Here is a 25209-nt window from a genome sequence, read left to right as displayed (position 1 = left end):
GTACCCACGAGGTACAACCACAGTTGTTATGAATGTGACTTGACACTTTATTTGGCTCAGGAGTTTGAAGCCAAAGGCAAAAGAAGGAACTCATAGGAACACAAGGATAAAGGCAAGCTAGACAAAGATTACGGTAATAAAGATTTGGCAGAGAAGATCGGCATGGCACATGTGGCAGCGGCTACAGTGGCCTCGACATCAAATTTCTAGTTAAATGACAGGTGTCACCACTAGTTTCACCCAGAGAGAGGCTTGTGAGTGGCATGGAGGGGCAAACAGTGCTCCCTATAATTATTTGGACGCTTGTGTTGGAGTTCAAGTTATCGGCATTTGGACTCGTAGGTTGGAGTTCAATGCACATGCATCTTAGCAGGGAACCAATCAGACGTCTAAAACACTATGCATGGGCGCGCCAATTCATTGTTGTTGGTCAGATCATGGACAGGAAGTGTTCCATAGTTCATTACCTTGGAGTTTTTTATTTTGAACGTGATATGTTCACAATTCACGAATGGGGATTCTTGGACATAGTGTGGTCTACAGTTCAAAGTTTCTAAAAGGTGACCGATGCTCAAGATGGCATTATTATCAGGTACAAAGTTGAGGGTAGCAAAACCGAGGTGTATCCAGTGTCCCAGCCGATGCTTGGGTGTCCATGGTAGCTTCTACATCGACTTGTTCTCACTATTGATGTCCACTATGAGCTGCACAGAGGGTGTTAGAGTTTTGTCATTTCAAGTGAACTACTCAATGTGATCCCATTATTTCTTTTGGCTTTTAGGTATTTAGTTTACTTATTTGTCAAAGTATGGATCAGGCAATTTACCGAGGTTGCTATATAAGCAACCCCTTGCCTCCATTGTATACACATTCAGTTATTCATTGCCAAGGTTGATTGGGTCAGAAGACTCTCTTTCTCTCTCTCTCTCTCTCTCTCTCTCTCTCCCCTTGGTCTCTACATTTCCGCATCGTTGACTTTGACCGGGGGGGGGGGGGTGGCAGGTAGTGTCATCCAATCCCTCCTTTTAAAAATTATTTTACCCCCCAAATTAGAGATGATTCTCTTAATTTCAATGTTTTTGGGTAGAGGATTGTCCGGTTCAATGCGGACTAGGAGTTGAGGGTGCCACAAGGGATCGAAGTCCTTGGGATGGGGACCACCTTATACTCTCCCTACCAATGAGGACGATGACTTTTTGAGGTTATAATGTGGGAATGCAAGATGGGGATTGCTTCCTTCTAGAGAGAAGGTTTTGTTCCAACAAAATCGACATATCATCCATTGACTAGCTTCAAGAGCTTGGATAACCACTGCTTCATCTTGGAGCAACATATTTTAGAGAAGGGGAGGTGTAATATCCTTGTGTGTAGCAATGATCATTGCTTCATCGACATCCCATGCTAGTAGCTCTTGGTCATGGAAGAGGTGTCACCAACGTGCATCATGTGGTTAGCCCAGTCACAATCCACATCAATAGCTCTTGGTCGTTGAAGAGAGGTCGGGATGCGCGTGTGAATGCAGCCTAGCCCTTGAAGATCTTAATAAAATCGTTAATCCGGGTCAAGAGAGCGAGCACGGAGCAGCACATGCACATCGTAAATTGTAGCTGGCAAGTGTCCACGTCACATCTGCCAAGCTGGACAAAGAGTGCTGCAGCATGCGTGCCACGTCACCACGCCAACGTGACCTCGGCACTTGCTTTTCGTTTCAAAATTGAAATGCAATATTGCGTGTGAAGCCATCAGGTCACGAAAAGTGAATTGCACAAAACGACAAAAAAGAAGCTTAGTACAAAATTTGAACTGGAAAATTATTTAAAAAGTTTTCTGAAAGAAAATATAGTTAATTATTGAGCTCGTGAACTTGTGAATTATTCTTTGCTTGCCACGTCACCAGTTTATTGGCAAGTCACCGTGGCAGGATTTAATATATTACAACAGAGACATTTTTGAATTTTGAGCTGAGGGCTGTTTTGGTCGCAAAAATAATTTCAGAAAATAAAAAATCAATTAACTTTTCGTTGAGTAATTTTGAAAGTTCTGGCTCCTTTTTTCCTATTGGTCACAATCATGTTTTCTCTGACTGATTGAAAATAGTGACGTGGATTCATGACGTGTCCTCAAATGAGGTGGCACCGGCCAATTTCTAGACCCTATTCCTCTCTCGTTCCTCTCTCACACTCACAAAGCTAGTGAGAGAGAGTCGAACTTCCTGGCTATGGCGGACTGATGATTTGAAGTCCTAGAGAGAGAGAGAGAGAGAGAGGGCGCCAGAGAGAGTTTGAGCTCCTGCGTTAGGACTGATGTATCCAGTGAGAGTTGGAGAGAGTGAGGAAAGTGAATACCTTGCAGCGCGAGAACAGATGAGCTGAGTTAGAGATTTCGAAGAGGAGTTGAATTGAGAGAGAGAGAGAGAGAGTCCATGGCGGCCTCTCCAAGCGTCTTCCCGGCATTCCTCTTTCTCTTTTACCCGCCATCGAGCCCCTGTCCTTGATAGAGAAGCTAAAATAGTATGCTGGACATACCCTTGCACTTCATATGGCTGTTCCTCGCAGGTGGGCGCGCCTTTCACTCACCTTGCTGAGTTCACATTCAAAGAGTAAAGAGCAAGAAAAAGGGGAAGAAGAAGAGGAAGCAGGCTGGTCGGAGAAATACATTGCTGCAGTGCTTTCGGTGTAGAGACAGATCGCTGTTTGAAGCTTTCCCTTTGCACACAGATTTCTTCTGGCTTCCTCTTGACGCACAGATTTCTTCTGGCTTTGAATCTGGCGTTGGTCAAGGAGGAAGCTTAATCAAGTGCATCATTTGAAGAAGTCAACTTTCTCGTCTGGTCGAAATCAAACTCTGTTTTTTGCAGATGTGGGTCTTCTTCCCGCAGAGTTGGTATCGTATGAACGCATAAGACAAGCTGAGACAAAGGTCTTCTGCTCAGAGAGTCGGTATTTTCTGGATAGACAGTGTTTTGTGGAGAACGACATTTGGCATTCTGTACGGAACTGCTCCATAGAGATTTTTGTACAGTGTGTAACCGTGTGGAGGTCAGCCATGCTTGGAGGCGACCGCGGGCCAGATCGTGGTGCTTTTATCGAGAGCAATGTGGAGCTCGAGTCCACTAGCTATTCCTTGCAAAAGTTCACCCTATATGAAACACAAATGGTACCTCTCTCTTCTCTTTCTGCTTTGTTTTGGAGTATTTTGATCCGATGGACCGGGATGTGAGGACTACTATTAACAGGGTTGATTTTTGATGGGAGGGAGGCCCTTCAGATTTCAGAGATTTTACATAGTTTTGGGTAAGGGTAGCTCACATTTTTACCTGTTAAATATGGGCTTGATACCTATAAATGGGTAAAATGACCGTCAGAAATCAACCTCGAAGACCAGCAATGTTAGTTTTATTACCATGTCTCTGTCTTGATTATTGATGACTATGTCAGGCAGGTTATACCTGATGGGTTTGTCTAGCATCTGCGTTGTGACAGAGGCAATGGATCTTACGCCATCTTATAGCATAGTTTGTCTGGAGAGTTGATCATTATTTTAAAGAAACGGTTGCTGGTTCTTTTCAAGGAAGGCCAGGTATAAATGTTGATCTCTACAACACAAAGGTTCTGTAGAGAAAATGTAATAGTGGCAACTTGGTGGGCTAGACTTGAGCAAAGGCTCACCAAATTTGTTAATCGATACTGGAAGTCATGTAAGCTGTTGGACCCGACATACTCTCCTCTTGTAGTACGACATGAACCACACTTGTGTTTATCTGGAGAGGGTAGGAAAGTGTAATGTCATGGTGGGAAACTCACAATGTACATAGAAAGGCGGAAGGCTATTGCCTAAGAATCAGCCAGCTTGTTGATTGGCTCTTGAAAAAAAGAGAAGAAAGTAGGATAATTTATTGCCAAGGGGAAGGAGTCATGGTAGGATAAATCGAGCACGTTATCAAATTAAATTGATCATTTCTTATTGACGAGAAGCGCAAAAGGAGGATCTGTTTAATGCCAAGAAGCAAAGACTGTGTGCTGGAAGCTTCATCAATCTCATTTAGGGTCATTATTACAATATTGATCCTGTCCTAATCTTGTTCACAGCAAGTGGCCCGTTAAGAAAGGTGGATGATACCTGGCGATTAGATCATTAGAGGTGTGTGCTTTCGTGAATGCATCTTTGACGCATGCTAGTCTCCTCATTCCATGTCTGTGGATGCTGATTGGCAGAATGCATTGGCAGTCTCAAAGATTTTTCATTTGAAATGAATGATATGCAAGTAGAAGAATTTGATCCTCTTAGAGAGTCTTCAATTGCACAAAATAGCAGCTTGTTAGCTACTGAAGTGAACTTTCAAACAAAAGTTCAAATTTGTCCATCTTGCAGATGAAAGGATGCTGATCAACTCAATGAAGGTGAGGGTTGCACTGATGGTCGGCAGTGAAAACTCTTTGAAATCCACCTTATTACAGTTGAGAACGAGCCAGTGAAGAGAAGGGATTCTATAGAAGAGCCTGCTTCATGGCTGTGTGCGCCTCATCTGTGATCTCTTTTGATCAACAACTATCCGAAGTTTGAGCTTCAGCCCTCCGTACGTCTGTATAGATCACTAAAGTGCAGCATTTTTAACATCTGCAATAGAACTGGCTGTTAGGTTTCGAGAGTATACTCATATTTTATCTGCAAATTTCTGATAGCATTTATGTGTGCAAAGAGGTACAATGTTCAACTGTCTGAAAATGGTTTTGACCGTTATCTTTTTCTTCTCTTGTACTCTAGCGCAAATTGTCATGCCAGGAGTTTCAAAAATCACAACCCTGAGGCTGTGTCTGCATAGTCCCTGGGTTAGTGACAAGAGCCTAACAAGAGCAACTCAGAATAAACCTTCACATTGATGACAGACAAACATGCATGTTTGTCCTCCTGTACTTGATAACTCACTCGAGCATTGCGGTGCTTTATCATTGAGTGTGCATGGCTTATGCCTCTCACAAGTAAACTTCTTGAGTTCATAAGAAGAATGGCAACTCAGAGATGTTTTAGAATAGCTTGTTTGTATCCTTGGTGTATGTTAAAAGTTAAAAAAGTCCTCTTTGGAAGAAGCTTAACTTTTTGTGTATGTAAGAAGTCAGATCGTGTTTGATTTTGATAGCTTGTTCTGCATGCACTTTTGGGCAACGATGGGGTTATTGGGGATTTATCTTACAGCTGATACCAAGCATGCTGGAACCTTGAATTGCCTACCAGATGTTTAGTGGTAATGTGATAGCATTATGAGACCTTGTTATGGCAATGTGTAAGTGCACCTCATTCTGAGACCTTGTTATGGACACACTGAGTCAACAGCCATGGTCACCAGATGCAATAACCAACTGTGTGGGCTGGTGGTGGGGCACTTTCTCATTCATGGTCGCTTTCTTCCTGTGCTTCCTCCTCTACATACCCTTCATTTAGTGTATCTTCCAGACATTAAGTTTAAAGGCGAAGCTGATGACATTGGCTGTGAAGAGAGAGGTTACCACAAGGTCAACGGTTGATAGTACATACACGGTTTTATGAAACAAAAAATTGCTCTTAACTTTGTGGTTCATGGTACAAAACATGGCTCTATTTCTGCGTTCAAGATCCCAGAGGCTGCTCTACTAACTAATTTCCAGACCTATGAGCAGTACAATACGGGCATATGTAGAGTATTGTGGCACCTCGCCATTAAGGTAGCTTCTATGATGAGTGTAAAAGAAACCCGAGGTAGCAAGTAATGCCACTCTGACCCCCTGCGGCAATAACCTCACACGCTGTTTTGCAGCTTTGCAGCTCCTTCAGTGGTATCCCTCATCCTCACCCTGTGCTGGAATGTCGCAACTCAGATTGGTTTTTCTGTTTTTGGTTTATTGATATATTGCACTTATTAGGAGATTGATGGAGTACTACTAATACACAATCATCTGATTTTTGGCTTTCTAAAACAAGCCTTAGTGAAGAAGGGAGTTAGGCATACATTTGATGTGAAGTACTGACTGATTGAATTTTTCTTTGATTCTAATTTGTAAAAAGAGTCCTTTCATTTAAGAGGTCCTCTGATTAAATTGTTTCACATTGCCAGCGTGACCCCTCACCTTGTTAATATCTATTAATGTGGCCTTCAGTGCATGGTGCTGGTTCTCTTTGAAACATAGCATATGTTTTTTGTGTAAAGATTTCTCTGCGTTTGTATCGGGTTTGTTGATTCCCAAACTCATACGTATTGCTGCCCCTGTTTACACTGTAAAACAACAGATTTCTCCTGGTTTTGATTTTGATTTTTTTTTTTTGCTGACTGCATGCAGAAATATTATTTGATTGGAAGGGATAAAAGCAGGTCAAGATGGAGAGTTCTGAAGATTGACAGGTCAGAAGCTACTCAGCTCAGCATTGATGAGGACCCAGCTATTTATACACGGCAGGACTGTAATGAGTTTTTACGTAGGCTAGCTGAAGGAAATCGCAAATCCGGCGGATTAAATTTTGTTACAAAAGCCTATGGAATTGTGGGTCAGTATACACAGTGCTTGAATAAATACTTTTGTATGGGTTTCCTTTTCTTTTTTCTTTTCAAGGCTTCATACAAGTATTTTGGTTGGACTGACAGGTTTCATAAAATTTCTGGAGCCATATTATATGATTCTTATCACAAAGCGGAAGCTGCTCGGCAACATTGGTGGGCATTCAATATATGGAATAAGTGAAAGCCAGTTAGTTACAGTTCCTCATTCTTCTGTCTTAACAAGCCTAACCAGCTCAAAATCAGAGAACAGGTATTTTCAGAGTATATGTATCTTTCTATCGATGCGCGCTTGTGGCAGCAATATGATCCTCTTTATGTTTGTGGCAGGTACAAGAGACTTTTCAATTCAATTGATCTATCTAGGAATTTCTTCTATAGTTACACCTATAGAATCATGTGGAGCTTGCAAAGGAATGCAATCGCAAGCAAGTTGGAGAAAGTGCCGTATGATGACATGTTCGTGTGGAACTCATTTCTTAGTAGAAAGTTAAGGTCGCAAGTGAGAGGCGACTTTTGGAGTGTGGCAATAGTACATGGATACTTCAAACAGGCAAGAGTTTACAATCTTCCAATGAAAGAAGGAATTGAAGTGATACAGACCACATCAACTTAGGAATGACATGGCTCTTTAGTGGTCATGAAGCTCTGTAATTTGCTCAATGATGGAGTGCTTGTTCTTGTTGTCTTTGAGTTGCTTATGTAAAGTCTTTATGGGAGGCATGTTGAATGCCATTAGAGGTTCTTACACTGGCTCTTTGTTTGCCATGAAGTATAAACCAAAAACTGGGGCAAAACTAGGGGGTGAGGATTTCCTTTAGAAAGGCCGACATGGAATTGATTCTGTGGCTCCCACGGTTGGAGTGACGGAGGATTTCTAAAATATAGATTATTAATTTTTGGTCCTAGCTGTTTGCAGCTGCTCAACAGTGAAGCTTGGTTTGTAATTTGAGTTTCAAGCTAGGTGGTCTTGTACGGTTACGTACGTTTTGTCCACGTACGAAGACGTGTGGTATTCATCGAACTTTAAAATATTTTGTCGGACGATGACGTTAATATAGATTATTAATTTTTGGTCCTAGCTGTTTGCAGCTGCTCAAAAGTGAAGCCTGGTTTGTAATTTGAGTTTCAAGCTAGGTGGTCTCGTACGGTCACGTACGTTTTGTAAGACGTGTGGTATTCATTGAACTTTAAAATATTTTGTTGGAAGATGACGTTACGTACGTTCAGAAAAAACAAGTGTGTAGTTGTACAGCTTCGGAGATGTAGACTTGGGAAGGCTCGAGAGCTGGAGGGAGGGAATGGAGAGCTTGAGAGCAATGTCTCATGAGAGAGCTTGAAAAGAAGCTTAAGAGCTATGAGCTTATGAAGAAGAGGAGAAAAGAGGGTATGGTTCTACAAAGTTAGGGCCTTGAAGCCCTTGATTCTTCAGCTAGAGGAAAGGAGCTAGAGGAAAGGAGGGAGACAGGAAGACCATTATGCATAATGGAGGGAGGGAAGGAGAAAGGGAGAGAAAGAGAAAGGGAGAGAAAGAAAGAAAGTTCTATTAACGTCCTTGTCGAGGCCAAAGCTGGCCTATAGGACAAATCAGATACATCTTTGATTACAATCCACTTTGGGTATCATCAAAAAAGAAAAGGTGCATGTGCCAACTAACTTGAAGGCTCTAATGACTCATGAGAGTTAAATATTACAAATGATAGAATCACCATGTGCATAATGTGACCGGATGTGTGCATGTGTCAAGTCCATGTCTTTGACAAGGGGGGTGTGGTCTTGAAATCTCTGATAATAGATTTTCCTCCTCTGTAAACTGCCCATTTTCCTTGTTTCCTTGACGCATTGGATTCCTTCTCTCTCTCTCTCTCTCTCTCTCTCTCTCTCTCTCTCTCTCATCACAATCCACTTTGGGTATCATAAAAAAAGAAAGGTGCATGTGCCAACTAACTTGAAGGCTCTAATGACTCATGAGAGTTAGATATTACAAATGATAGAATCACCATGTGCATAATGTGACTAGATGTGTGCATGTGTCAAGTCCATGTCTTTGACAAGGGGGGTGTGGTCTTGAAATCTCTGATAATAGATTTGCCTGCTATGTAAACTGCCCATTTTCCTTGTTTCCTTGACGCATTGGATTTCTTAGAGAGAGAGAGAGACACACACACACACACACACAGAGAGAGAGAAATGAAATGAAATGAAATGTTATATTAACGTCTTCAAAAGGCCAAAATGACCTATGAGACCAATCAGTTACAAAATAGTGAATCTAATACCATGTCTGGGTACAAAAGAACTAGAAAAGAACTAGAAGTGGAACAAAATACTACTACTACTACTACAATCTAAAACTACGTGGGTGTAGCAGAGAGAGAGAGAGAGAGAGAGAGAGAGAGAGAGAGAGAGAGAGAGAGAGAAATGAAATGAAATGTTATATTAACGTTTTCAAAAGGCCAAAGTGACCTATGAGACAAGAAAGTTACAATGCGGTGTATTTGATACAAAGTCAGATTAACAAAATAAATTAAACTAGGATAATAGAATATAAATACTGCGGAATCCTAAACTAAGCTGATAGGTGTGAGAGGCCAAAGGCGTGAAATCTGTGAACTAAGCAGTACAATGTGTAGACAATATGGGAGGGAAGTAGAGATCCATCTTCATAGAGATCCATCTTCATCTGCACTCTGGACGACGAAAAAGTATGGTTCGAATCCTTTGGTGTAGCCTCCTTCGAAACTGTGTAGCTCTTCTTCTCCATCGACGTCGTCTAGATCTCCCTAGCTCCAATGCTCGGTCTATGAGAATGCCAGTAATGCGGGTAGACCTCTCCACTGTTGGCTGCTCCTCTGTCTGTTCTTCTGGGTGTACAATATCTAGTGTAAAGAAATTTGTGATCTGTCTCTGGGGTTCCCTCTCTTCAGCTCTCCTCAGTAAAGTTTCTCTATGCCTGTGTAACTCAAGTAGATATAGACCAAGACATCTTTGATCCTCATAACTCACGATCCTAGATAGAGGCCCAAAACCTTCTTTGAATAGACAATGAAAACGGCCTCGTATCTCATAGTACACCGTGCAATGACATATGTAATGTACTTCTGTCTCTGGCTCTAGATGGCATAAGCGGCATATCTTGCTATCTGCTGGTGTCCCTCTGAATCTGCTAGTCTCAATCTCGAGCTGACGTGAGGACGTGCGTATCTGGCCCATGGCACAACGCAAACCATGAGAAAGATGCGTGTCCATATAGCTAGGTCGAATCACAAACCCATCCCCTGTGAGGTGGAGAAGATGCTCTCTATAGAAAGCCATCTTTGTGCCTAACTCCTGTAACGGCTCTATCCATGTCCTCCTCGTGTCCAGCTGGATCAGATCCTGACGAATAAGTCTATTAATCTCTACCCGTGTTAGAGACCTCAAGGGTGCCTGTAGAGAGTATTGAAAAGGAGGCAACCTGTCCATGGTGAAACCATGTGTCTGAAACCATGATGCCATGTGTGCATACAAGCATGATGTATCCCCATTAAGAGCTAATTGTCTGGAGGACTCTAGAGCCACCCTGGCATATTTGTCTCTGGTAGTATCCCATAGACTGTGTACAAAGAAGACTGATCTGGTAAGTGCCTGAATCTCTATAGGGGGGGCAGCTAATTCCGCTCGAATGATATCATGCGGTACGGAAGCCTAGGCTCTAATCAGCCGAGAGATCATAGATACCTGTGGCTTCTCCATACGCCTCCACCCATCCTGGCCTACAGAAGGTCTCCAAACCTGCACCCCATATAACATAGTAGAGGCAACCAAAGTATCAAATAGCCATAACTTTAGTCTTTGTCCTAGGTTCCTGGAACTGTACCTGCGAACACATCCTCTCCATTCCTCCCAGAGCCGCACCAGCTGTAGTTCGTCTAGTCTCTGCTGCTCTTCTCAAAGAAAATCTCGACCCAGTAAAGACTACCCCCCCCCCCCCCCCCCCCCCCCCCCCCCCCACAGGTAAGTGTATGCATCTGTATACTCCACAATCTCCTGACCATATTTGAAAGTAGGTACTGATCTCCTAACCCATTGCGGTGTGGTGTTAAACACCATAACCTTGGTTTTACCTAGGTTTACACACAATCCACTATCCTCTACAAAACTGCACAGTGCATCCAAATGTCGTTGCATACCTTCTAGTGGGTCAGATATCAGCACAATATCATCAGCATATAGCAACAATGGCATCCACGTCCTTGCCAGCTGGGCACCCCGGTCACCCTCTCTATCAATGTAATCAGACACCTCATCAACATACATACCAAATAGAGTAGGAGACAATGGGCAGCCCTGTTTCACTCCAATAGTAGAGTGAACTAAATCAAAAACCCCTTCCGAAGCATACATGTCCCATCTCTGATCTGTACAAAGCCATAATCCCCCAAATCACCTCTATGGGCACCCCCATCTCCTGTAGTCTGCGCATCAATCGAGCTCTTGGTACCATGTCAAATGCTTTGCGAAAATCCACAGAGCTACAATAGATCCGTCTCCCATGTGCTCTGCCCTCCTCAATGATGGCCCTGAGTGTCAGAATATGATCAAGAGTGGAGAAACCCCTCCTGAAGCCGGCCTGACCCTTTGCTCGTACACCCTCGCCCTCTGCCCAACTACTCAAGTGTTGCTCCAAGATAGATGCATACAACCGCGCCAATGTGTCCGAGCATAATAGTGCAGTAGTTCCCAGGCTCTGTAGGGTCACCAGCCTTGAAGATGGGCACAATATTAGACAACCTCCAAGTCTCAGGTACCCCTCACACATGGCACGATTGAACAACACTGCTAGAACCTCCATCAGCATATCCGTGGCATGTATAAAGTGCTCCGCTACTAGACCGTCACGATCATATGCCTTCCCGGTCCTCATCCTGTCGATGGCCCTTTGTACCATCTCAGATGTAAAGAAAGTGCTCGTAGCTGGGCAAGGCTTGGAAGGGTCTGGAAGGGGTTCCTATCCAGGAACCGTATATAATGATGTCGCCTATTGGCCCCACACATCAGGTGAAGTAATCACTGGGGGAGGGGAGTGCTCATGGAAGAGTCGCCATGCCTCTCCTGAGTCCCTACTCAAGAACATCTGATATAAGTCTCGCTCCATCTGAGCTAGGTAAGCTCGCTTCTTCCGTCGCAGAAGGCGTCGGAAAGCAATCCGAGACTGTCTGTTAGTGATGACTCCTAAAAGAAGATCCTTCTGAAGCTGGGCTTTCATCTCTCTGCATTCCTCATCATACCAACTATTCTGGGACATGCTCCCATAATGTCGTCTCTCGCCCGGCTGAGTGTTTGGGTATGCCACTGATGCAGCCCCATGCAGTGTCTCAGTCAGTAGAGTGGTGCACTCCTCCATTGAGAGGCTTGTACCATTTGTGCCAGCTGTGCCTTCCAATAGACGATCCCAGATCTCCTCTGTATAAACAAAATCAGTCTCTGGTGTAAATGTATAGCAGGTGTGTGACCTACCTCCTGATGTCTGGGTTGTACTATATTGAAATTTCACAGACAGTGTCGAGGGCATGATCTACTGCTATGCCCACTGGCCTGGCTCCCACTGTGAAATCTTGAATGCAGGGGACAAAGCTCGGTTGTGTCATAGCATAATCCGTTGTATTGGCCCCATGTCTGTGTGGAAAGCATGTGAAACTGGCTGCTCCAAGAAATTGCTGTAAACCATTAAGTATGGCTAATCCATGTGTAGTCGTCATTTCCATGAGGTGTCTTCCATACTCCGTCTGCTCTCTGTCATCTGAGCATCTGTCAAGCCCCAACTCACCCACATCCAGCTCTCTAAGCATCTCATCTGAAGTGTCGTAGAAGACTGTCTGCGAGTTGCCCGTTCGGGCATTGAAGTCCCCTAGGAGAATGACATCACCATCCCTAGAAAACTCCCATATGTCATCATCTAGAATAGAGAAAGGCGACTACCCTCTGGATGCAGTATACATTGATGTACTGGGAGGAAAGTAACATATGGCAATATATAGGAATCGACCTGTGTTAGCTCTCGGTCTCACCCACATATATCTAGCATGATCATCTCTTCGCACAATATGCAGTAATGGTTGTAGTTTCTCTTTGAATAGCACTGCTACTCCTCCTGAACCTCTACTCCCATGCTCAGATCTTGCATTTGTCCTGTGAGCTGTCTCCCATCTGTATCCCACAACATGTGGCATCACCTGTCCAGGGGCCTGATGAGTCTCTAAGAAGAATACAATATCCTTGTCTTTGAAACTGTCCTCAAATGCACCCACGTCCAACCTTATAGACCCATTACAATTCCAGATAGCCATCTTCAGTGTGGTCCCATAGGTCTCGCACCGTCATGCAGTGCGCCGCTCTAAATCACCACCTGTCCATCTCTGCCGTTGTAATCTCTGGCATTACCTCTCTCATATGTGCGAGCTGTGAGAGAGTCAGGTCATCACCAAGGAAAATACATGTCTTTTTGAGAGTAGGCCTCTTCCTCAAGTAATCCTTTTTCTCTTCCAACGAGGGGAAGCGTAGTATGAGAGCTCTCCCCTTTGAAGACTCTCTCGTGCCATCACTTTTCTTACCTACCCTTCATGCCTTTGTGTGTAAAGGCTTCTCCATCCCCATCATGGATGTAAGGCTTGTGACCTCTTTCTCCACATTGTTTATGTCCTTGAGACCGGTCACTCTCACATGCAGTGCTCGCATCCGCCTTCTTTGTTCCTCTTCGAGGGTCATGTTGATAAGCGTCGGTGTACAAGGAGTTTCTTGACCTTTCCCTTTCTTGGCGACCTCAATCCATTTTTCGGCCTCGTCCACCTTTTTCTGTGTCCTTGTTATTATCTCCGCCCATGAAGATGTCTTTGCCACACTCGGTTTCTCTTCCTCTGTGATCATCCTTACCTGTTCCTTGATTTCCTTGATTTCATCTATTACCGAGGGCTGAAATTCGCCTTCCTCTAGTCCACTGCTTACTCTATCAGTAAGCTCCTGTTTAAGGGCTGACTTCCTTTTTGAGTGTCCATATCTCGGCGTTTGGGTTCTCTTGTTTGAGGGCTGAGACTTCTTCTTGAGTGTCTGTATTTTTGCGTTAAGGTTCTCTTTCTCCTTCTTCCATTGTGCGCCTTCATTGAAGACCATATGAAGGAGGTTGGCCTTCTCCTTCCACCATCCTTCCATCTCTGTTTTCCACTCCTTCATTTCCCTCTCCATTTGCGCCATCCGCTTGTTCATGAGCATGAAGGTTGCTTTTGCTCGCGACTTTTAAACAGGTGAGACATTGACGGCTTCCGTGTCCTGTGCAAGGTCCTGTGCAGGGGTGATTGCTTCCATGTTTTGTCGTTCAAGAGATGTATCGGACTCACTCACCATTTCGCGCACAGAATTTCCCATTGAATCTTGCACGTATGATGTCCAGGTCTAAAGTGGCCGGCACACTAGAAACCACTCCAAAACAGGGATATGTGAGCGAGGGTATGTCGTCAACTCGACGAGCCCAAGACGGCTCACAATACAAGATAACAAGGGTTCAGAGCTCAAGGGGCTCACCCTTCGACTGGCATACAAAGTATGGGCTACCTTGTGCCAATGCCCAACGCGGGCGCCACTACTGTGTCTAGTGGAGCTGGATGCGCAAGGGGCTGAACTGCGCAAGAGAGAGAGAGAGAGAGAGAGAGAGAGAGAGAGAGAGAGAGAGAGAGAGAGAGAGAGAGAGAGAGAGAGAGAGAGAGAGAGAAATGAAATGAAGTGAAATGTTATATTAACGTCTTCAAAATTCCAAAATGACCTATGAGACCAAAAAGTTACAATTGGTGAATCTGATACCATGTCTGAGTATGGAAATTACCAAGTTACAAAGAACTAACGCTAAAACTAAAACACTAAGGCACTAAGGAGAAAGGGGATAAGGGGGGAAGGGAAGGGGGGGGGGGAGGGTGTTCGTGGGTTCAGATGAAATCTCTCATTGGTCGCTGTCGAATCTCATCGACTTCCTCCATGGTCAGAACTCTGGTTGGGCGTCTTGCATGTCGAGCTAGAGAGAGAGAGAGAGAGAGAGAGAGAGAGAGAGAGAGAGAGAGAGAGAGAGAGTAACCTTTGGTGCATACGAAGAAGGTGGAGTGACCAGCTTCAATTTTCTGAATCGCTAGTAGTAGTAGTGCCACTTGAGCAAGCGACTTCTTGATTGTGCCTTGGGCCGAGAGATTATCATGTGTGGAGTGTAATGTGCTCAATGCTCATTGCGCGCAACCACAGAGAGAGAGAGAGAGAGAGAGAGAGAGAGAGAGAGAGAGAGAGAGAGAGAGAGAGAGAGAGAGAGAGAGAGAGAGACCATGTACAATGTGAGGGAGGGGGAGCGAGACCATGTACAATGTGAGGGAGGGGGATCAATTATAATTGGCAATGAGCATTGACTCTTGAGGTAATGTCACAAAGGTATCCTAGGCTAAATGTGTGCAAAAAGTCCCCCTCAAAAAGGCAAAGTCTAACAATCAAACTACTAGTTGGCAGTCAACATGACTGTTTTGGTCGGACGGAACGGACTAAACAACCGGACAGGACGAGACCGTACGGGACAAGACTAAATGTCCCGTCCAACGGACGTGTTACCCTCGTTCCAAGAGCTGACCTTGTGTCATGTGAACATATGAAATAAAATGATATATTAACATCTTCAAGAGGCCAAAATGACCTATGAGACCAAACCTAAATGAACCTAGAAGTGCTACTAGCTGGAACTGTTTGGGGTATGTGATCACTGAATCCATCCTCATATATACTCTGGATGCCGAGAGAGTATGGCTTGAATCCTCTGATCTGGTCGTGAAGCTCCTCTCCTCAGTCGTGGGCGTCTCGATCTCTCTAACTCCAATGCTCGGTCAATGAGAGTACCGCAGGTGTGAGTGGGCTGAGCTTTGCAGTGGTGGCTGCTGCTCTATCTATCCAGTGTTTGGTGTGAAGAAATCAGTAATCTGTCTTTGGGATTGTTTTTGTGTCTGTGTATGCGTAACTCAAGCAAAGACAATCCAAGACATCTCTGGTCCAGATAGCTCATGATTTCGGAGAAAATTCCGAAGCCTTCTCTGAATAGACAATGGAAGCGACCCGTATCTTGTAATACACTGTGCACTGACATATATAATGCATCTCCGCCTCTGGCTTTGTGTGGCATTGGCGGCATATCTTGTTGGCTGCTGGTATCCCTCTAAATCTACCAATCTCAATGTCGAGCTAGTGTGAAGATGCCCGTATCTAACCAGTGGCACACCGTAACTCATGTGATATGTGTGTATCCATATAGCTAGGTCGAATCGAATCACAAATCCATCGTGTAAGAGTTGGAGAAGATGCTCTCTATAGAAAGCCATCTTCGTGTTTAACTCCTGTGCCGCGGGCCCCAGCTATGTACCCCTGGTGTCCACCTGGGTCAGGTCTTGGCGAATGAGTCTTGTAATCTCCACCCGAGTAAAACCATGCCGACATCTGTGCATACCAGCATGGTGCCGCCCTGTGAAGCTAATGGTGCTGATCTCCTGATCCACTGCGATGTGGTATTAAACACCATAACCACTATCCGCTATCCTTTGTAAAGCTATGTACTGCAACCAAATGTCATTGCATACCCTTCGGCGAGTCACAGATCAACAGAATATTATCAGCATATAACAACAATGGAGTCCATGTCCCTGCTAGCTGGGCATCCTATGGAGGTGTATTTAGATGTTTTTATTGGATTCTTTTTTTGGCTCTACCTGCATGCCGCTGCCCAAATAGCGGTGCCAGGCTTGGAAATACAGGATTCCAGGTCGAAAAACTGGCCTCATGAGCATGTGGAGCCTTTGAAAGTGTATTCAAGTGTGTTTGCTGTTACAAGATGATGATGCCTCTCCGATGTTATTCATGAGGTTGAAAAGAGAGCTTAGTGGGCATATTGGATAAGGGGCTCATGATAGATGGACAGCCTCTTTCAAGTAGCTCTATTTATTCAAATTGTGGTTAGGAGAGTCATCATGGGTGTAAAAAGGTTTTGGTCTTTGTTACACACTGCTATAATTTATTTTACTAACATCTTAAAGTATGTCCAACTATAGCTAGAAACGTCTTTTGGTGGTGATTGTCTCAACTTGTCAGCACACTCTTGCTGCCTCTAACATGCTATGTTAGTTCCTTTAGACAGTTCTGGCCCATAGACTCATTTCTTTCTCTAGAGTTCCATAAGGCATATTTTGCCTTGTATCCCAAGATTCATCATAGGGGACCTTGAACAAATTCTGTTTCACTGATTTACAAGCAAGAGGCTGACTTGGCCTTGCTCCTATCACTTTATAGTTGCACACATTTGAAACCAAGTGAAGTCAATTGCCTGTAGCAGATTAGAATCCTAGTGTCTTTTCCGTACTTTGGGTCTATGGGGGCAAACTAGAGAAGGTGTCTGTGCCATGTGGCATCCTTGTGGCAAAACTTGTTGCCAAGGGAGGCCATTTTGTTAAGCCACTTTTGGACGTTTGATATCTTTTCGAGGTGTCCACAGTCCTACCCTCGGATATCTGAGACATTCTAGTTGTATAAGAAATTTTGGGAGAGACGGGTCAGATTCGGAAAGAAATCAAAGATGTAAGTTGTAACACAGAGGTGTTGTTTAGTGTGCACTCCAAGCCAAATTATAGGGAATGGCCATGTTCAGGCTTCCATTCCCCGGTCCCTTCCAACTTCCTGTTCCGAATCCCCCTTCCGTGTTTTAGACATGAGTATCCGAAAAAGGGAATGGCAATTCATGCCTGTTTTTGTTCTGCGTTCCGATTTTATGTTCTTGGTAACTATGACTCCAAGGTCTTTTCTCTCCATCTACCTTGTCATTTAAATTGAGGAGCTATTTGTTCTAGACAGCATAAATGTACTTGTTTTTGCCTAAATCTTCAAAGTTTTGTTTTCTTTTTTGACACAGATGAAGCTGGTTTGTGAGAACAGAAACTTCACTCTCACACTAGTTGCTAGGCGTTCAAGACATTATGCAGGAACAAGGTACAACTCTGACCTATTCACTTTGGCTTATCGAGGAATCTTTCTGGAAGCAAGACAGCGTTTGGCTCAAGAAAGTTTGTTCTTTCAGGTATTTGAAGAGAGGTGTTAATGCCAAAGGCAGAGTGGCTAATGATGTGGAGACAGAGCAGTTGGTAAGTGAAGAGGAAACAGGAGACATATCTTCTATAGTCCAACATCGAGGATCGATACCCCTCTACTGGTCCCAGGATACATCGATGCTGAGTCTAAAACCAGACATTAAATGTGAGTTTCAGATTCTAAGTAAGCAATTTGCCCTTTTTTCTGTTGTAATATGTCCGTTGTTTTCTTTTGGCAGTGCACAGTAAGGACCCTACATATGAGGCGACTGGTATACACTTTCAGAACCTTGCTGCCAGATACGGAAATCCAATTGTGGTTTTGAATCTTGTGAAGGTAATTGTAGCTTCCACTTGTTTTTACCATGGTAGCATGGGATACATCCTGCACAGCAGGGATGGGAACAGTGGACGGGCCTTAGAGGAGAATCTTGTTTCCACAATTGGGGATCAAAACACACGTCGAGGGGAACGGGAGGACAGTAGGGGTGGGAAGCCCGTCCGATGTTACTCTGGGTTTTACCTTAGTGGGGTCGTGGATTGCTCATAGACACCACTGCATGTGCTGGCTTGTGTCACGACTTCAACATTGGTCATTTTATCTTGGGCTGGCAAGGTTGATTGTTTCGTGATCTCAATCTTGTTACAGCGACATCATTCCCATGGCTATCAACATTTTTGGCTCCGTTTCTAAGTGTAGTGATGGCTATCTTTGGCAATAGTACCAGTAGATCTGCTTGACCCTTGCTATTTCAAACATGTCTGCACATTGTTCTTGGAGCAGAGTTTTCTATCTGAGATGTATGTGGCAGCAGAGTGACCTTATTTTCAGCCTTTTGTACTAAAAGTGGAGACAAGACATAATCTGACTGGAAATCTTTACAGCTATCCTTCTGGAATGCCAGTCATTCAGGGATAAGGTTTGTGAAGGAGGAGATAGCTATGGAGCTTTGTGCTCTCCTACACCCCCTTATAACCATGTAGATCCATGGAATGCAAGCTTTAAAGTGACTCTCTTTCTATTCTCACTCTCATTTGTGTTAATGATGCATGATTTTGACTCATAATGACTCTCTATGTAGTAATTAATCCCTTTCTCTTCTCTCCAAATCCTCATAAATCTTGTGCTTTCTTTACATGTGTGTCTTATTAGAGTGTGTGTGCTGACATTTGCATGAAGGCACGCATTATTCCAATTAGAGTTCCATTTGTGCTAGTGCTATCTTGATTAGGGTATGGGTGTTCAATTGACTACTGAACTGAAAGGAGAATGTGATATGTTGCTGTGCAAAATATTCATACTATTATGTTGCTTGCATGCAGTGCTTTCTTCTGGAATAATTTGATCTGATTTTATTCGACCACATAGGGGATTATCTTTTTCTGTTTGTGTCATTCTCACAAGCAATGTTTTACAAGAAGTTTTTCCTTTTTGTCATAAATGTTGTCTTCTTGACTGGCCGTAGACTGTGGAGAAACGACCTCGGGAGACCATCCTGTGCAGAGAGTATGCTAGTGCAGTTGCTTACCTAAATCACAATCTGCCCAAAGCTGATCGTATCAAATTTATTCAGTTGGATTTTCACTTATTCTTGAAAAGGTCTGCCGATAGATAAGATCTTGTATGCAATTTGGTTACACGGTAGCTGAAAGTAACTTGAGTTTGGTTTTATTCTGCTCACAGGAAGTCTCATAATGTGCTTGAAGTGTTAGAGTCAATAGCATCCGATGTGCTGGACCTGGTTGGGTTCTATTTCTGTGGAAAGATTCGTACAAACTTGGAGGGTGCTATAAAGTAGGTATGCCGCTGGACGCTATTGTGTGTTGTCCAGAGGCATGAAGTTGTTTCAAATTTTAATCAGAGCTAGTAGTTACTTGTTTTTTTGCAAATAAGTGATTTAGCATTCAGGTGCACAATTGGCTCTGATTATGTGTCCCTTGATTTCAGGTAATGTTCTTGTGCTGCATATTCCATATATACACACTTTAAAAAAAAATTTAGTAGTGTCAGATTGAATCACAAATGGGATATTCCACATTTTTTTTTGTAAATCAGTTTGATTAATTTACTAGTGGGAAACCTCGAAGCGAGGAAAACCCACCGAAAGGATCATATACAAGGGGAAGAACACAGAACTGTTCGGCTGTACAATATGGCTAGAAGCATTTATAGGAAAGCTGATGTTTCTCTGTGGTGATATCACCAACTTCCAAGGCGAACCGTAAATATTGCCCAAGAGAAAGCTTGAAGAACGGGAAGGGATCTGAATGTATGCGATGGAACATATAACCATTATGCTGATGCTATAGGGTCCAGTAAGCCCAGTATCTGACCCACATAAAGAAGACCGCGAAACTCTGTAATGTCGGTGAGAAAATGCCAAATGCCCAAAACCTTTTGTGGAAGATCATCCTTGGAATACGGAGCTGCATATAAGCTTATATGCGGCCAAGGAAATCTCTATTAATGTAGCAATCCCACACCAAGTGGCAAACATTCTTTTCCACAGTCGAGCAACGGACACAAGAAGAAGGGCAGATATGACGTGCCCTAAGAAAAGTGCCGACCGAAAGCGATCCAAGCAAACAGCGCCAAAGAAACAATCGCTCCTTCAAAGGCAAGTGGCTTTTCCACGGGGCAGAGAGAAGCTTCCTCCACCAAATATTAGATTTGTGCTTGTGCCAAATGCCCAAAACCTTTTGTGGAAGATCATCCCTGGAATACGGAGCCACATATAAGCTGATATGCGGCAAAGGAAATCTCTATTAATGTAGCAATCCCACACCAAGTGGCAAACATTCTTTTCCACAGTCGAGCAACGGACACAAGAAGAAGGGCAGATATGACGTGCCCTAAGAAAAGTGCCGACCGAAAGCGATCCAAGCAAACAGCGCCAAAGAAACAATCGCTCCTTCAAAGGCAAGTGGCTTTTCCACGGGGCAGAGAGAAGCTTCCTCCACCAAATACTAGATTTGTGCTTGTGCCAAAGGGCATTACAATGATCAGGAAGCCAAGGTTGCGGTAGAAGAAGAGCATTAACTCGATTGACAGAAATATCTCGAAAAGGCGTTTCTTGAAGATTCCAATGAGGTTTGTGATCACCATCACACAAAGGTGTAATGGGCAAAAAATCAAGCAACATGTGCTGAAGCTCTCTCCAAAACTGACGGTAATGGATGCCAATCCAAAATTGCGAGCAACAAAAGGAAATTTAGAAGTGTATCTAGCCGCATCGACAACATCCTCAACGATTGCCACGACCAGAGAGAAAAAGTAAGCTTGGCGAGGTGAGCGGTCGACCAAAGTAAGAGAGAATGCCCCGCTCCAATGAAGACTCTCCAAACAAAGCGGATCACCTTCCTGCCGAGCATTCCATGATAGATGAATCGTAACCTCTTTCCAAGCAGATACCAAAGTGGAAGCAAGAGGACATCCAGGAATGTACCCGTCCATCTTGCCAAATACCACCTCCCAAATAGATGATTGCCAATGGCCAAATGAGGAAGTAACAACATGCTGACTTAGGTATGCAAACAAAAGAGTTCAAGGCTGAATTTGTTGCGCAAGTGTAGGCAACAACATAGCTTTTCTAGCAAGAACATGCTTGCGCAAGTCCAATATATTAAGACCACCAAGACGTTTAGGAGTGCAAAGCTTCTCTATCGACATCAAACGCAAGCCTTTTTTGCGAGCATGAGTCCGCCACAAATGGGACAAAATGGTTGACATAAGTGAATCAAGACAATGACGAGGCCAATGCATCAATGGCAAAAAAAACTGAACATATGCCATCAGGATACTCTGAACGATTTGCAAACGAACATGCAATAGCCAAGTGGATAACGTCCAGTAATGCAATTTGATTCAAGCGTTGAATAACCCAATCCACTTTCTCAAAGTGAGTGGCATTCCATCCAATTGGATACCCCAAATGCATGGTAATTACATTCGGAGAAACGATCTCACTTGGCCACAATAGACTACAATCGCAAGAACGAAGTGGCAAAAGCTTCGGTTTACAAAATTTGACTTTAAGACGAGCCGTAATGCCAAACAATTCTAAAGCTTCCAAAATTACTTGGCCATCAGTCTGCTAATTGCGAGGCATAAATGACGAGTCATCCACATAAGCTTGGCCAATAAAGGTATGACCCGAGGGTAACTGCAAACCATGTAGACGCTCAGTAGAGGTCAGGTGATCAAGATACATCAACAGGGGGTGAGTGGCAATAGCATACAACAAAGCACTAAGGGGGCAACCTTGCCTAACCGAACAGCCAAGAGGACAAGATTTTGTTAATTCATCTTCTAGGATTCCTGAAGACGTACTACAAGCATACAACCAATGAACCACATTGGCCAATTTAGGACCAAACCCTAGGGCCTAGCCACCTCATCGTGGCAACAATGAAGTCCCACTCCACAGTGTCAAAGGCCTTTTCGTTATCAACTTGCATAACCAGCACATCTTGCTGAGTGTACTTAGCATACTCCATGCCAATCATAACATTAGCCAAATTGTCCATAATCTAGCGATGTGGAATGAAACCATATCGAGCCTGATGGAGCCTTGTAAATAGATCGTCCTTAATGCGGTGCACCAGTATCTAAGCCAATATCTTGTAAACCACCGGCGTCAAAGGAATAGGCCACCAATGAGAGAATTGCTCACAAAGCTCTTGCTTAGGCAACAATTTAAGTAAACCTTCATTCCAAGAAAGTGGCAATTCTTGTTTCTCCCATGTTGCATTTATCATGAAAAGCAATGGCTATTCAAGAGCCTCACAAAATAAGAGGAAAAATTCCACAGTAAGCCTGTCCCAACCGGGTGATCGCCAACGGCCCAATGCAAGCGACGCACTATGAATTCATAGTTAGTGAACGGATCCTCAAGGCATGGTGCATCTTGCAGACATGATCGGATGAACATAAGAAAGCAACCATTGACGCTCTTGGCAAGCAACCGAAGATGTCTGAGGAGCAGCAACAAACACCTGTCAATAATGCGAAACCATGGCATCACCAAGTTGCTGCTTGGAAGAAGTTCAAACACCCGAGGGAAGAATAACCTGCTTGATTGCTTGTGTGACTCTTGTACGATGCAAATGCTTAAAGAATTGCTTCGAAGGGTAGCCTTTGTCCATAAAAGCTTGTTGACGGGCACGCGTCTGCCATTTAGCAATTCTTCTCTTATCATTATGCTGAATACACGCACAAGCTTCACACAATTCCAACATCTCCGAGTTAGAAAAATTAGCCAATACTTGGAGCCGTTGATAAGCCTGTTTCGCAACATTGACATTCCCCCGAGTGCAATGCATGTAATGCGTGCCATAGTCTTGAATAACACTTTGCACCCTCATGACAAAGCGATACCAGGTGGCAGGCATCATCAAGATCAAGATGCATGTGAGAAAGCAGAGGGGGGGTAATATTAGAAATCATGTCTCGAAAAACCTTATGAGTGAGATAAGCATTGTTAATATGCAGCAGACGTTTCCTAGGGAGAGGCCGATCACAAAGAGTGTACAAACCTTCAAGTCAACTAAACAGGGTAATGACCCGCTGACAATTGCATGGTGTAATTCATGCTCATGTCACATACAAAATCCTCATATTGTTGCAAATTAAGCAAATACCAACGATCCAGCCGTGCTCGATAAGAAGAGTGAGCATCACGTTGAAAAGTAAATCCAGAGACATTTGGATGCAAATACCGCCACAAGTCAATCATTTGAGTAGAAGCAAAGAGATGATCGCATTCTTGCCTTTCGTATGAATTGCGTGTGGTACTATCATTCATATCAGGGGTATTATTAAAATCACCACAGAGGGATGCATTGGAAGTTATTGAGTGAGAAGAGATGTCTCGCCATAAGGCAACCCTTTGCCCAGAGGTTGTATATGCATAAATGCCTTCAAATTCATATACCTGACCATTCACCAGGCATTGTACCACCATCGAGTAGCCATGCGGATCGTTATACAACAGAACAGGCTAAAGCTCATGACGAACCAACATCAATGAATCCGAATAATCTTGCAAACCAACATACAGCAATCCAATAACCGGCAAAATAAGAACACTGACAAGCAAATTCATGCTGATTATGTTCTTGCAAAACAACTATCTGCCCTACATGTATGTACAAGGTTACATAATCTACACACATTGTATGAGATGCATTTAATGCGACTATGCATTAGGAATCATATATACAAGAGGCAAAAAACATAGGGATCAAGTCGAGGTGCCCATAGGCACATCTCCATCCACCACATCCATACGAGAACCCATCCAGTGAGTTAAAGCAGGAAACTTGTCCACAGGATTTACATGAGGGGTGGAAGCCTCACCAAGAAGTACATCTTTGTAAGAGTGCATCGCTTTTTCCCATGAATCAATCAACATGCGATTGTCATTACATGGAAGTCGCTTGAACGATGCATTCTTATTCGCGTTAACAGGAGGAACATAATTACGGGAGGAGGGTGGAGTACCAATTTTCACTGTCCTTTTAGGCACCACCCATGAGTTATCATCACTTGACCCAACATTTTTGCCTTTCAGAGCATTCCCATACCAAGGATCAACAGATTGAGGATTCTGGCTTTTCCCTTTTTCCACATTGGCAACCACCTTTGCAGTAGAGACTCCATTTTGCTTAGCTTCACCAATAGATTTGCCTATTGGGATAGAGGTAGATGAAGGAACTACCGAGAGAGGGGGTTGTAAAACTGGTTCTGGACATTCAAATTGCATGCGACTGAATTTACCACAATGGAAACAAGAATTTGCAAATTTGCCCTGTTTGAGTTTAACGCTTGCCCACCCATGGGTTCCCTTGAATCAACCAATTATTCCTTGAGGGGTTTGCTTGTCAATATCCCAAAGAATGCAAAACCTGTTGGTGTTCGCATCCATTTTCCGGGGGCAAATCACCTTACTAAGTTGTGTAGCCAAGAACGGTAGGAAATGTCTCCACGTGCGAGTGAAATCAACAATTTCCACCCACACCAGGCATTTGTGACGAATAAGGCTTTGATAGTCTTTAGTGAGTGCCCACGGTAGAACATGAGTGACCTGACTACCAAAAAATAGGGGAGACATTTCCAGCAAAACGTTTCTAGCTTCAGTATCTGCCAATAAAACTTCATAGAAACCAGGAGCACCAAAATAAATGCGACGGATAGCCTGATGTTTGAGAAGGAAATCAACCCATTGGCCGACATCCTGCGTAGTCGGCATTCTGCCCTGGAAAAACAAGATGACTGCATTCATTGCATATTGCGCTATCGGATCCATAAGGTCATGCAAAGGAATACACACCTTGAGAGCAAGTGCCTGACCATTCCAAGCTCTTCGAAGTCTTCATAAAAACAAAATTTGATTTCAAAGGCAGTCTCCAAAGAGTTAGCCATAGCTTTCCGACGCTTAATAGCACACGGGAACTCTGACATGCGGCATCCAGACTACGGCTAAAGAGAAAAACCAGTCGGAATGTACATTGCGAGGAAAAGCTGTGGTGAAAAAGAACCAAGAAGCTGATGCAAGA

At 43.7% G+C, this 25209-nt stretch overlaps 1 protein-coding gene across 4 annotated transcripts in view; it reads left to right on the top strand.

Annotated features, from left to right (window-relative positions):
• Positions 1 to 2177: 2177 nt before the first annotated feature.
• Positions 2178 to 25209, top strand: part of LOC147428046 (phosphoinositide phosphatase SAC2-like) — a 35570-nt gene continuing 12538 nt past the window's right edge. The window contains exons 1-11 of one of the 4 annotated variants that reach the window (XM_086496286.1): positions 2178 to 3156; positions 4372 to 4576; positions 6312 to 6373; positions 6452 to 6516; positions 6614 to 6779; positions 6857 to 7079; positions 17478 to 17554; positions 17643 to 17818; positions 17892 to 17989; positions 19119 to 19252; positions 19337 to 19447. In XM_086496286.1, the coding sequence (XP_086352412.1) occupies positions 6643 to 6779; positions 6857 to 7079; positions 17478 to 17554; positions 17643 to 17818; positions 17892 to 17989; positions 19119 to 19252; positions 19337 to 19447 (956 nt within the window). In that variant the 5' untranslated portion in view covers positions 2178 to 3156; positions 4372 to 4576; positions 6312 to 6373; positions 6452 to 6516; positions 6614 to 6642. Of the gene's footprint in view, positions 3157 to 4371; positions 4577 to 6311; positions 6517 to 6613; positions 6780 to 6856; positions 7080 to 17477; positions 17555 to 17642; positions 17819 to 17891; positions 17990 to 19118; positions 19253 to 19336; positions 19448 to 25209 lie in introns of all 4 variants that reach the window. The other 3 variants (XM_086496284.1, XM_086496285.1, XM_086496283.1) reach the window with 3 other exon arrangements.

The sequence above is a fragment of the Adiantum capillus-veneris genome, chromosome 23 (assembly GCF_014529385.1).
Source record: "Adiantum capillus-veneris isolate H3 chromosome 23, ASM1452938v2, whole genome shotgun sequence".
NCBI classification, from domain to species: Eukaryota; Viridiplantae; Streptophyta; class Polypodiopsida; order Polypodiales; family Pteridaceae; genus Adiantum; species Adiantum capillus-veneris.
The sequence above is the reverse complement of the archived record's forward strand: the minus strand, read 5'-3'. Positions and strand labels throughout refer to the sequence as shown.